The following is a 14453-nucleotide window of genomic DNA, read 5'->3' as shown; positions in this document are numbered from 1 at the left end:
CCACCCCCACTCTGACTGACCACACACTGAACTGGTGGTCTGTGGCGTAGCAACATATGAGGGGTGTTGGGCCTGGGAGGCTGCTGGTCTGGATAATGGTCCCCATGTGTGCCTGCTGGATCTGGCAGTGCAGCCCACGGGGAGACAACAACTGTAGCTTCCCACTACGATGGCCACTGAACACTAGGCAAAGTGGGGCCTGAGTCCCAGCCCACCCAATCCCCTCCACCTGCAATGCCTCCACACACATCACACCATCACTGTGATCCTTGGAGGTGCAGATGAGGTGCTTGACTGGACAGGGGCTGAGAGACGTATCCAGCACTAGGACCTCTGGGGCTCCATAGGCCACAAACAGCTCCTCCTGGCTGGGGTTGTAGGCGAAGCCCAGAGCCTTGTCCAGGTGGAGGAAGGGCCACGAGAGCACCAGCAGCTCCCCATTAGCTGGAGAGAGGAGCCTTGCCACACCATCGTGCGTCACCACCAGCAGCCGCGCCCTGCTCTGCCCAGACTCCACCCGCTTCATCACCTTCAGGCCACAGCCTGTGTTGTTGAAGAGGCGGTACAGACCGTGCAGCCGCCACACTGCCAGCGTAGAAGGAGACTGGCACAGGATGCAGTTCTGCCCCATCAGTGACATGCCCCTCACCCCGCCAGGCGAGTCCACATAGAGCTTGAACAGCAGGTCTCCCCCGCGGCTCCACTCCTTAACCCAGCCCCCCACGGAGGCAGTCAACAGGCTGCAGGTTTCCGGGCGCAGCAGCACGGAGCTACCTGGCTGGGCGTGGGCGCGGAACTCATGCAGCAGGCCGCCTATGTCCCGGCTCCATGTCTGCACGTAGCCGGCGGCGTCACCCGTGTAGAGGTAGCGCTGCAGCCAGTCTGTGGTGATGCAGCGCAGCGTAGCCCGGCTGCAGCCGCGGAATGGTAGCAGCTCCTACTGGCCCATGTGCTCAAAGCTCTTGATGTGACAGTTGCACAGGGCGTAGATGGAGGAGGTCTGGCGCTCGGTCACTAGAGCCCCCACCAGGGTATCCTTGCGCAGGGAGCAGCAGTTCCAGTCCAGCACCCTCATCAGCCCCAGAGGGGTCTGAGGGGACGTCCAGAAGCCCCAAAAGGCAATGAGGCCCATGCTGCCGGTCAGCAGTTCGTTGGTCTCAGGGCAGAAGTGCATGCAGACCACAGAGGCAGGGCAGGTGGCGCGGTGAAACACGGTCATCTCCTGGGTGGTGTCAGTGTAGAGACTGCAGGCCCCAACTAGCACACGCTGGGTCGGCACAAACACCAGGTGCTCTACCCGGTACTTCTTCTCCATGGGGATGCTCAAGTAGTGCCTCAGCTGGCCCTGCCCATCATCTGCCCACATATCCATCTGAGGGAGAGAGAGAATTTAAGAGGACGGGTGGAAGGAGAGTAGAAGGATTGGAGGCATGCAGAGGAATAATGATCACATAAACGATCAGCAGAAAGTGAAGAGAGGTGAGTGCATCACAGTGCAGCTCACTGACCCATATTCCCTCATTGTAAGACCCCCTCCCCAAAGTCAGTCCCAACAGGTGACTCACCTTATGCCTGAGCAGCATATGTCCCAACTGGAAGCCCACCACCACTGTGCCACTGCACCCAGAGAAGGTTGTGAGGCAATGTAGGTAGTTAGGGGCACAGGTGTAGTGGAACTGTGTACTTGGGGATGCATCCAAGTACAGTGGAGCTTCTTGCTCCACATCGTTAGATGTTCCTAAAGAATGAGACTGAGATTCCTGGTTCTCCTGCTCTTTCTTCTTCAGAATGACAATGGATTAAAAATATCAGAAATATGAATTATGTCCTCAAATGTTATATTACAAACAATACGAATATTTTTACCTGTATGGTTTGTTTCAGTTGTGATAGAAAGGTTTTCCAGTCTGGTATAATTCTTCCAATTGATCCCATAATTTACAATATTCGAGCTCTCCCACGCACCTCCTAAGCGACTAGTCACATGCTTTCCCCCTACAGAATTATGCTTTTCCCGTATTCCTTTTCATGAAGTGATCAATTTTTCCGCATTATGATGGTCATGAAGAGAATCATAGAATAATTGCGAAAAAGAACGTGAAATTGGAACGCTATTTGGGTTCTATGGAGAATGGATTGGTTTTGTGGATTAGTAACTAAATGTGGAAACAGTGAAGGTGTCTGAATACTTTCCGAATGGACTCGGAATGTATTCAGGCCCCTTGACTGTTTCCACATTTTGTTACGTTTACAGCCTTATTCTAAAATGTATTAAAAAAAAAATTATCCTCAATCTACACATAATACCACATAATGACAAAGTGAAAACAGGCTATAATAAATGTTGCAGATTTATATTTATACAGTTGAAGTCGGAAGTTTACATACACCTTAGCCAAATACATTTAAACTCAGTTTTTCACAATTCCTGACATTTAATCCTAGTAAAAAGTGCCTGTTTTACGTCAGTTAGGATCACCACTTTATTTTAAGAATGTGAAATGTCAGAATAATATTAGAGATAATTATTTATTTTAGCTTTTATTTCTTTCATCACATTCCCAGTGGGTCAGACGTTTACATAAGTTTTGGGTAGCCTTCCACAAGCTTCCCACAATAAGTTGGGTGAATTTTGGCCCATTCCTCCTGACAGAGCTGGTGTAACTGAGTCAGGTTTGTAGGCCTCCTTGCTCGCACATGCTTTTTCAGTTCTGCCTACAAATTTTCTATAGGATTGAGGTCAGGGCTTTGTGATGGCCACTCCAATACCTTGACTTTGCTGTCCTTAAGCCATTTTGCCACAACTTTGGAAGTATGGTTGGGGTCATTGTCCATTTGGAAGACCCATTTGCGACCAAGCTTTAACTTCCTGACTGATGTCTTGAGATGTTGCTTCAATATATCCACATACTTTTCCTCCCTCATGGTGCCATCTATTTTTTTTTTTTTTTTTATATATATTTTAAATTTTTTATCCCCTTTTCTCCCCAATTTCCGTGGTATCCAATCACTAGTAATTACTATCTTGTCTCATCGCTACAACTCCCGTAGGGGCTCGGGAGAGACGAAGGTCGAAAGCCACGCGTCCTCCGAAGCACAACCCAACCAAGCCGCACTGCTTCTTAACACAGCGCGCCTCCAACCCGGAAGCCAGCCGCACCAATGTGTCGGAGGAAACACCGTGCACCTGTTGGTGCCATCTATTTTGTGAAGTGCACCAGTCCCTCCGGCAGCCAAGCACCCCCACAACATGATGCTGCCACCTCCGTGCTTCACGGTTGAGATGGTGTCCTTCGGCTTATTCAGTATTCAGACCCTTTGCTATGAGAATCGAAATTGAGCTTAGGTGCATCCTGTTTCCATTGATCATCCTTGAGATGTTTCTACAACTTGACTGGAGTCCACCTGTGGTAAAATCAATTGATTGTACGTGATTTGGAAAGGCACACACCTGTCTATATAAGAACCCACAGTTGACAGTGCATGTCAGAGCAAAACCCAAGCTATGAGATCGAAGGAATTGTCCGTAGAGCTCCGAGACAGGATTGTGTCGAGTGTACCAAAACATGACTGCAGCACTGAAGGTTCCCAAGAACACAGTGGCCTCCATCATTCTTAAACGGAAAAAGTTTGGAACACCAAGACTCTTCCTAGAGCTGGCCACCCGGCCAAACTGAGCAATCAGGGGAGAACGGCCTTGGTCAGGGAGGTGACCAAGAACCCAATGGTCACTCTGGCAGAGCTCCAGAGTTCCTCAGTGGAGATGGGAGAACCTTCCAGGAGGACAACCATCTCTGCAGCACTCCAGCTATCAGGCCTTTATGGTAGCCACTCCTCAATAAAAGGCACATGACAGCCCACTTGGAGTTTGCCAAAAGGCACCTAAAGGACTCTCAGACCATGAGAAACAAGGTTCTCTGGTCTGATGAAACCAAAATTGAACTCTTTAACCTGACTGCCAAGCGTCACGTCTGGAGGAAACCTGGCACCATTCCTACGGTGAAGCATGGTGGTGGCAGCATCATGCTGTGGGGATGTTTTTCAGTGGCAGAGACTGGGAGACTAGTCAGGATCGAGGGAAAGATGAACAGAGCAAAGTACAGACAGATCCTTGATGAAAACCTGCTCCAGAGCGCTCAGGACCTCAGACTGGGGTGAAGATTCACCTTCCAACAGGACAACAACCATAGGCACACAGCCAAGACAACACAGGAGTGGCTTCGGGACAAGTCTCTGAATGTCCTTAAGTGGCCCAACCAGAGCACAGACTTAAACTCAATCGAACATATCAAATAAAATGTTATTTGTCACATGCGCCGAATACAACAGGTGTGTAGACCTTACAGTGAAATGCTTACTTACAAGCCCTTAACCAACAATGCTTTAAGATGTTAATATAAAAAAAAAAAAGTTATCTATAAAAAATATATTTGTTACTTATATAGAAAATATAAGTAACAAATAATTCAGCAGCTGCAGTAAAATAACAATAGTGAGGCTATATACAGGGGGTACCGGTACAGAGTCAATGTGGGGGGGCACCAGTTAGTTGAGGTAATTGAGGTAATATGTACATGTATGGAGAGCTAAAGTGACTATGCATAGATTATAAACAGAGAGAAGCAGCAGAGTGAAAGAGGGGTTTGGGTAGCCCTTTGATTAGCTGTTCAGGACTCTTGTGGCTTGGAAGGTAGAAGCTGTTAAGAAGCCTTTTGGACCTCGACTTGGCGCTCCGGTACCGCTTGCAGTGCGGTAGCAGAGAGAACAGTCTATAACTAGGGTGGCTGGAGTCTTTGACAATTTTTAGGGCCTTCCTCTGACACCGCCTGATATAGAGGTCCTGGATGGCAGGAAGCTTTGCCCCAGTGATGTACTGGGCCGTACGCACAACCCTCTGTAGTGCCTTGCGGTCGGTGTGCCAAGCGTCATACCCAAGAAGACTCAAGGCTGTAATCGCTGCCAAAGGTGCTTCAACAAAGTACTGAGTAAAGGTTCTGAATACTTATGTACAGTAAATGTAATATTTCAGTTTTTTTTTCAATAAATTTGCAAAAACTTTTAAAAAAAAACTGTTTTTGCTTTGTCATTATGGGGTCCTTTGTGTAGATTGATAAGGGGAAAAAAAATTTTATTCAATTTTATAATAAGGCTGTAACGTAACAAAATGCGAAAAAATTCAAGGGGTCTTAATACTTTTCGAATGCACTGTGTATGTATATATATATAGGCACACAGCCATATATGTATGTATACTGTATATATATGTATATATATATGTACAGTACCAGTCAAAAGTTTGGACACAGCAACTCATTATAGGGTTTTTGATTATTTGTACTATTTTCTACATTGTATAATAATAGTGAAGACATCAAAACTATGAAATAACACATATGGAATCATGTAGTAACCAAAAAAGTGTTAAACAAATCAAAATATATTTTACACATGAGATTCTTCAAAGTTGCCACCCTTTGCCTTAATGACAGCTTTGCACACTCTTGACATTCTCTCAACCAGCTTCACCTGGAATGCTTTTCCAACAGTCTTGAAGGAGTTCTCACATATCCTGAGCACTTGTTGGCTGCTTTTCCTTCACTCTGCGACCCAACTCATAGCCCTCTTTATACTTCTATTGGTCCATTTTTAAGCTAGGACTCCGGTAAACAGATGGGTGGTACGGAGACTACAGTACAGTATGTGGCGGTAATGCACCATAACATTGAATGCCAACTGTCAATAAACCTCACAGAAGAGGCGGAGGCGACAACGGTAGACAGCTAGCTAGGACCACGGGTAGACCGTGTCCTTCTAACGACGGTAAGGGCAGGCATTCGGCAGGAATTAGAGGACACAGGGTGCTAGTTAGTTAGTTAGCTAGCTAGGACTCTGGTTCACAGGAGGCAGGATTGGTATTTAGCTAACGATAGCTAGGACACCGGTAGACGGTGTCCTTTGCCCCTGCTTGTTGGGCACTGTTTTCCTGCAGTTCTGTTAACAACAGCGAGGGCAGGTGTTCAGCAAGCAGGAGCGAAGGACACTGTGTGCTAGTTAGCTAGCAGGCAGGATTGGTAGCTAGCTAGCACACCGATAGACAGTGTACCCTGAAAAACTCAGATAATACTTTTGTTACACTTTTGACCAACATTTTAATCTCATAGACAATCAGTGGAAATCCAGAATATCAAAAGTGTCGCACAAGCATAAAGATGGCATGCTCGAGGGGGGGTGTTCATGCAGGAACCAGTGGGATGCTCGAGGGGGAGGACGTTCATGTAGGAACCAATGGGATGCTCAAGAGGGGGGATTGTAGGAAGATGCAGGAACGGCCACATGCAATCACAAATTGATTAAAGTTGGACAATTCCATAAAATTCTTGAAAAACGAATAGGTTGCTAGACAGAGTAGGATATTAAAAACAGCTGCTAGTTTGTCAGGAAAAATATGAAATTCTATGGGAGCTTGTGTGACGCATACACACACACAGTGGACAGAGGCTGAGAGCACTGTGAGTTTAGGATATGTGAACTGGCTCATTGACACTGAAGAGAGGTAAGTATTCTGTTTTTCCTCTACAAGTTATTCCCTGATTTCTCTGGAATGTGATTTAGCATATGCAGATGATGGCTAAGAAATTTTATTATTGTCTGCTGTCAACAACAGAACGTCAGTGGTGACTGATAACATAGTCTAAGTACTTATTAACAGGAGTTATCCAGCTGTTTTGTGAGTGGTCATGATTGACGGATGCTTTTGGAAATTTTGCTGATGGTCTTGACCACAGATAGATAGCCTGCTGTAGTTGTTATGTGCTGGCATTAGGCCTGTAGGCACTAACCTGTAGGGGTTAGCCGAGACACTTTTGCAACAATAACGTTTTACAACCTGTTCTCTAAAGATGACCGGAAGAATGGTCACTGATTTGGTTGATACATGCATTATGATTGGGATGTTAAAATTTATTGATATTAATGGAATAAGGTCTTGCAGAAAAAAGCAATTGATGACATTTCATGAATAAATTCCTTCAACATTAATTTCTTCAATCTGTGCTATTCAGAGCAACCCAGAGCTCCGAATCCCAGTGCAGCACAATGCAGCTATGTGTTAACAAGGAGAGCATTGACCACACTCACATTAACAATCAGCCCTCTATTCCTCAGGGCCAGAGCATATAGCCCGTGCCTCTTCTAGGCTGGCTCTGGACAGTCCCTCCTCTCATTTAGTGAAGCCTTAGCTCAGCTAAACCAGGCAACGAGTTTTGCTCGTGTTAGGGCTGAACAAGGGTGCCTAGTACTACCACACATGCTTACACATTTCTCTCTCCCTAATTCTCAGTTTTACATTTTCAAGCCAGTCTGGTCATACATTCTCCCATAGCTGCCATTGAACATACCAACCATCACCTCTGTCCAACACACTCTATTTCTCAGGTGGAGTTGCTGTGCTTCCCCCCAACCAGCAGTGACACTCTCTCCGCCATGGCCTCCTGTATCACTGCCCACAAGGGCTGGTTTGGTGAGAGGGGGGTTCACCAGGGGGTTGGGCTGGACATCCTCTTCAGTGGCAGGGACTTTGACACACCAGATCTGTACTCCCCAAACGACACTAAACAACCTCAGGAGGCCAAGTCACACTATGCCTGTCCCAGGGCCCCCCAGAGGTCCCTGCATGGCTGGGGCACATACAGCCCCCCTCCACAGAGATTCAGCCCCAGCACTGAGAGCAAAGGGGGGGCATCCTCTTCTGCCAGGCCTGTCTCCCTCAACCAGTGCCAGGGCTACCACGCCCACACCCTGCCCCTGCCCCGCAGAGCCCTAGCTGTCTTCAGACCCAGGTGAGTAACAGACAGGGGGAGTAAGGGAGTGAGGGAGGGACACCCTGGTGGGTAAGACACCTGGCGGGAGTGAGAGACAGGAAGTTGGGCAAAAAGGGAGGGAGGGAGGAAAGGGACACACAGGTGAGAGACAGGCATAGTGAGACAGAGACCATAGTGGAGGGACCCTGGTATAGATTGATGTGTGTAATGATTCCCACATGGGGGGACCATCACCATCGTGTGACACATACCTGTTACATACAACCACACTGGGTGGGGCATCGGGTTAGCAATAAATGATTGGATTAATGCTTGGATAAGTCTCAATAATGTCGACATTTCTCTATCCGTCCCATGTGCGAGTTTGCACATCTGCACTGTGTGTGCATTTCTTTGGTGTGTTTCTTTGTACTGCTGTGTGTGTCTATGTTTGTGCTGTACCGGTGGTTCTGATATGTGTGTGTTTGTTTTGCCTGCAGTGTCTACAGCAGCCCTCAGGGATATAAGACTACCACCGTGGACAAACCTCGCATGCTTAGAGCCACTATCAGATCCCGCCCCTCGGACCCTAACCAGTCTGGCCGACAGCAGAGCCAGCACCAGAGCCAGGACCCGCACCAGAGTCAGCCTTTCCAGCACCAGCAGCAGCCCAGACCAAACCAGCAGCAGCACCAGCCAAGCCTAAGCCCCAAGCTTCTCTACCAACCAAGCCTTCGTCCCAAGCCGGTCTACCAGCCAAGCCTCAGTCCCACTCTTCCTGTCTATAGGAGACTCACAACCTGGCAGCACAAGGACAACACCAACACAGACGGCAACACCATCAAGACCAACAACAGCTCTCACAGTAACAGTATCAAGAGGTGAGTTTGAGCTTAAGAGAGAGAGAGAGAGAGAGAACGTTATTCTATATTATTTCAGTTATTATTATTTCAGTTCTATAGTGCATGTATCAAGTACTTACTTTATTCATGTGTAATTCATTGATTTGTAATTTGATTCTAGTTCTATAATGTTTAGAGAAAAGGCTATGTGATCTGAGTTGACAAAGGAAGGTTCCAAGAAAATGTATATTGAGTTGATCCAAACAGGATTTGCAGCGTGTTGAGATAGATTATTAATTACTGAGTAATTGTGCGGTACCACTCTGTAATCAGAGAGGTGGACATGACGTCCCAGAACGTGTTTGGTCAGCCACGTGTCCTGGCCTCGCTGCGGGGACCTCCCTCTCCGCGACAGACCCGCAAGACAACAAATCTAGAGGAGGAACTGAGGAGGCTCATCATAATGGACAACACATCAGAGGACTCAGGGAGGGATGCAGTGAGTTAAGACCACAACACACATCATAGAGGCACAGGTGTTGAATATTGTTCTAACATACTCAAATTCAATATGAGTGCGAACCTTACAAATGTGATTTTCCTGTGTTTTATATATATTTCCACACTATGAAGTTGGAATAATACTGTGAAATTGTGAAAATGATGATAATGCCCTTTTAGTGTAAGAGCTGTTTGAAAAAAACGCTTGAAAAGACCGCTTGAAAAGACCGCTTGAAATTGACATTTCAGCCTGTCTTGTGGGACGGAGTTTTGGCCTGCCTGGTGACATCATAAGTGACCAATAAGAAAGAGAGTTCCAAACCTCTCTGTCAATAACAGGTAGTTTTCAGTTTTTCCATTCCCACTCAGACCAGTCCCAGACAGTCCTACCAAAATTCTTGCTTGAGAAATTGCTCTTTGCTAAGAAGCTATTTTCATTTTATTTTGACAATTTTAATTGAAAACAATCACAGTAAGGTACTTAATTGTTACCCAGAAATTATTTGATATTAAGATAAAACAGCTGCATTGAACCTTTAAAGTTCAAAATTATGTCCATGTACACATTTAACTGACCACAGCTCATTTTGCTTCTGTCCCCTAGTACTGCCGTCATAGCCTCTCTACAGAGATCAGTCTAGGCAGTGGTCCCATGGACTACAGTCTGGCCTGTTCCCCAGTGTCTGACTGCTCAGAGTTGGCAGTGCTGGAGGACCTGTCTGCCTCTGAGCTGTCCCTGACAGAGGGCTGGGACTCTGGGCACATCCCCCTACCGGACCCTGCAGGGAGCCTGAAGTGGAGCAACCTGGTCAACACTGCCAAGGCCTATGAGGGTAGGAGAGTATGTGTGCAAGAAGCATGTCCATGTGCCTGAACTTGCCTATGAATGCTTGTGAGATGCATGGCATTTAAGTATAAATGAGAATATGCAGGGATTTTTGTGATTATCAGTGTATGGTGCATTTATTTTTCATGTTTGTAGCACAGAGGACAGTGGAGCCCATTCCCCCCAGTAAGCCCATGAAGCATGGATCAAAGGGTGGACCCACGGCTTGCCCACCCAATTACTACCCTCCTCAGGACTACAATTTCCAGCCTGCAATAAGAAGGTACTGTACACACATTCTCTCCCCCTATGGTTCCATTCCCTTTACTGTGTGGACATACACACATAATGGCTCTACTCTGACTTAATGAAACTGTGGGTCCAGTAAGATCTGGCTATTCATTCTCAAAGGCACATGGGAATAGTATGGAGTGTGCCATTATGGAGTTGTACATTTTAATTCACCTTCAGCACATAATTTTTTCCCCTCATGAAGCTTGTGTTGAAGTTATTCTGTATTAACAAGATGTTCTCTAAAGTGAAGTGCCCAGTGATCTGTCTGATAGACTTCACGACCTGGAGGTGCTGCTGAGACACTTGGAGAGCAACCTGGAGAAGGTGAGACATTTCTACCTCAGATACACAACCCCCATCTGTCATCATTAAATCCATGTGTTGACCACCTCAGCATCTCTTTTTAAATAACCCCAATGACCTCTCTCTCTCTTTGTCTCTCTTTGTGATGGTCAGGAGAAGCAGGACAGGATAGCCCTGATGGGGGAAGTGACGATTCTGAGGGAGACCAACCAGCGCCTGTGGGAGGAGTCTCTTTCATCCAATGAAAAGCTCTGTAAACTCAGCCTGTTGTTCAACATGGCCCCAGAAATTGTGCCTAGAGAGAGAGAATGACCAACAACACTAAGAGGAGAGAGGGATAACTTGAACAGAGGGGTGGAGGACTGTCTGCAAAATGTGATCAGAGGACGAGGATATATAAACTCAGCAAAAAAAGAAACGTCCTCTTACTGTCAACTGTGTTTATTTTCAGCAAAATTAACATGTGTAAATATTTGTATGAACATAACACGATTCAACAACTGAGACATAAACTGAACAAGTTCCACAGACATGTGACTAACAGAAATTGAATAATGTGTCCTTGAACAAAGGGGGGGTCAAAATCAAAAGTAAGTCAGTATCTGGTGTGGCCACCAGCTGCATTAAGTACTGCAGTGCATCTCCTCCTCATGGACTGCACCAGATTTGCCAGTTCTTGTTGTGAGATGTTACCACACTCTTCCACCAAGGCACCTGCAAGTTCCCGGACATTTCTGAGGGTAATGACCCTAGCCCTCACCCTCCAATCCAACAGGTCCCAGACGTGCTCAATGGGATTGAGATCCGTGCTCGTCGCTGGCCATGGCAGAACACTGACATTCCTGTCTTGCAGGAAATCACGCATTGTCATGCTGGAGGGTCATGTCAGGGTGAGCCTGCAGGAAGGGTACCACATGAGGGAGGAGGATGTTTTCCCTGTAACGCACAGCGTTGAGATTGCCTGCAATGACAAAATCTCTGTCCGATGACGCTGTGACACACCGCCCCCAGACCATGACGGACCCTCCACCTCCAAATCGATCCCTCTCCAGAGTACCGGCTTCGGTGTAAAGCTCATTCCTTCGACGATAAATGTGAATCCGACCATCAACCCTGGTGAGACAAACCGCGACTCGTCAGTGAAGAGCACTTTTTGCCAGTCCTGTCTGGTCCAGCGATGGTGGGTTTGTGCCAATAGGCGATATTGTTGCTGGTGATGTCTGGTGAGGACCTGCCTTACAACAGGCCTACAAGCCCTCAGTCCAGCCTCTCTCAGCCTATTGCGGACAGTCTGAGAACTGATGGAGGGATTGTGCGTTCATGGTGTAACTCAGGCAGTTGTTGTTGCCATCCTGTACCTGTCCCACAGGTGTGAGGTTCGGATATACCGATCCTGTGCAGGTGTTTTTACACGTGGTCTGCCACTGCGAGGATGATCAGCTGTCCGTCCTATCTCCCTGTAGCGCTGTCTTAGGCGTCTCACAGTACGGACATTGCAATTTATTGCCCTGGCCACATCTGCAGTCATGCCTCCTTGCAGCATGCCTAAGGCACGTTCACGCAGTTGAGCAGGGATCCTGGGCATCTCTCTTTTGGTGTTTTTCAGAGAAAGGCCTCTTTAGTGTCCTACGTTTTCATAACTGTGACCTTAATTGGCTACCGTCTGTAAGCTGTTAGTGTCTTAACGACCGTTCCACAGGTGCATGTTCATTAATTGTTTTAATTGTTTATGGTTCATTGAACAAGCTTGGGAAACAGTGTTTAAACCCTCTACAATGAAGATCTGTGAAGGTATTTGAATTTTTTGAATTATCTTTGAAAGACAGGGTCCTGAAAAAGAGCTGTTTCTTTTTTTGCTGAGTTTATATACAAATATATATATACAGTACCAGTCAAAAGTTTGGACACACCTACTCTTTTCAGGGTTTTTCTTTATTTTTACTATTTTCTACATCGTAGAATAATAGTGAAGACATCAGAACTATGAATAACACATATGGAATAATGTAGTAACCAAAAAAGTGTTAAACTAATCAAAATATATTTTATACTTGAGAATCTTCAAAGTAGCCACCCTTTGCCTTGATGACAGCTTTGCACACTCTTGGTATTCTCTCAACCAGCTTCACCTGGTGACTACCAAATTGAATTACCAGCACTGTGAATATAATTTTATCTGAGATGCCCAAAGTCAAGTAATAATAACTTCTCAAGGACTACTAAGTATACTTAGTTTGAGGGCACAGTGGCCTTGACTTTAGATTATGAAAAACTGAGTTATAACAATGTGATTTTTACAAAGAATTAATTTTTAATAATCAAAAATACTATATTGTGGGGTATTTAAAATAAATGTTAACTCGTCTCAAATAACTCAACAAAGTAGAACTTTTATTTACAGACCATACACTATATGACCAAAAGTATGTGGACACCCCTTCAAATGAGTGGATTCGGCTATTTCGGCCACACCCATTGCTGACAGGTGTATAAAATCGAGCACACAGCCATGCGATCTCCATAGACAAACATTGGCAGAATGGCCCCTACTGAAGATCTGTGACTTTCAACGTGGCACCGTCATAGGATGTCACCTTTCCACAAAGTCAGTTTGTAAAATTTCTGCCCTGCTAGAGTTGCCCTTGTCAACTGTAATTGCTGTTTTTGTGAAGTTGAAATGTCTTGGCACAACAACGACTCAGCTGCGAAGTAGTAGGCCACACAAGCTCACAGAATGGGATCGCTGAGTGCTGAAGCGCGTAAAAATCGTCTCTCCTTGGGTGGTTTGTTGAGATCAGTGTGGAAGAACTTGACTGGCCTGCGCAGAGCCCTGACCTCAACCCCATCGAACACCTTTGGGATGAATTGGAACACTGACTGCGAGCCAGGCCTAATCGCCCAACATCAGTGCCTGACCTCACTAATGCTCTAGTGGCTGAATGGAAGCAAGTCCCTGCAGCAATATTCCAACATCTAGAGGAAAGCCTTCCCAGAAGACTGGAGGTTGTTATAGCAGCAAAGGGGGACCAACTCCATATTCATTCCCATGATTTTGGAATTAGATATTTGACGAACAGGTGTCCACAGACTTTTGGTCATATAGTGTATTCACATCAGTAAAGAAAAACATTCAAATGCTTAATGAATTGTCCTTTCTCCGCTCATAATTACTTTAACTATATTGTCGGCTGTTTGCAGGTGGGGGACTGCAAAGTGATACTAGAATAGCTAACATGTTATTTTCATTCATTCTAGTACAAATGTATGTCCTGGTAATATTACATTTAAAGTGAAATCCTGCATCTTGATTGTAAATTCCTATATAAAGAAAATGCTCTTGGCCCAAATCAAAGCCAGTTACTAGAATAGGTAACATTACCACATACTTTGTCCATGTAGAGTATAAACATATTTTGACACCATGCATAGGAACACTTCAGCAAACTTCAATTCTCAATTTGAATAACTAAATACAACAGTAAGACTTCAGTTCTTACCTGCCTGGTAAAAAATTACTTTACACAATGTGTAATATAGAAACACAGACATTACACATATATTCATACATTCAATGTGTATAAATAGGTAATAAATACATCTCAGTCCATGGTGCAAGTGATTGTTTTGTGCTACATACTGTGTAGTCTGGAATTTATTTGGTCCTTTGCATTATGATCATAAATACAGAGTGATGAAATAAATGTCAGAATGACATGACTAGTAAAACACTGCCTTGGCATTATAACCCATGGGAAGACCTCACTTTATGTAAATAGAAAACTCCCAAGTAAAAATGTAATCAATGATATCTGTAAAATCAAGTTTGAACATTTTGTATAAATACATTTCAACTTGAAGTAGAAAACAATAAGTAACAGTTAAAATGTG

General features: G+C 45.4%; 1 protein-coding gene across 1 annotated transcript; it reads left to right on the top strand.

Annotated features, from left to right (window-relative positions):
• Positions 1 to 6291: 6291 nt before the first annotated feature.
• LOC139534504 (signal-induced proliferation-associated 1-like protein 3) lies at positions 6292 to 14170 on the top strand. The gene is made up of 8 exons (XM_071333691.1): positions 6292 to 6553; positions 7435 to 7838; positions 8300 to 8680; positions 8975 to 9140; positions 9747 to 9975; positions 10125 to 10251; positions 10508 to 10586; positions 10719 to 14170. The coding sequence occupies exons 2-8, from the start codon at positions 7483 to 7485 to the stop codon at positions 10875 to 10877; spliced, it is 1497 nt and encodes a 498-aa protein (XP_071189792.1). The 5' UTR covers positions 6292 to 6553; positions 7435 to 7482; the 3' UTR covers positions 10878 to 14170.
• Positions 14171 to 14453: the final 283 nt, after the last annotated feature.

Source organism: Salvelinus alpinus, chromosome 1 (assembly GCF_045679555.1).
Source record: "Salvelinus alpinus chromosome 1, SLU_Salpinus.1, whole genome shotgun sequence".
Lineage (NCBI taxonomy): Eukaryota > Metazoa > Chordata > Actinopteri > Salmoniformes > Salmonidae > Salvelinus > Salvelinus alpinus.
Note: the sequence above shows the minus strand (reverse complement) of the source record. Positions and strands in the feature narration are given on the sequence as shown.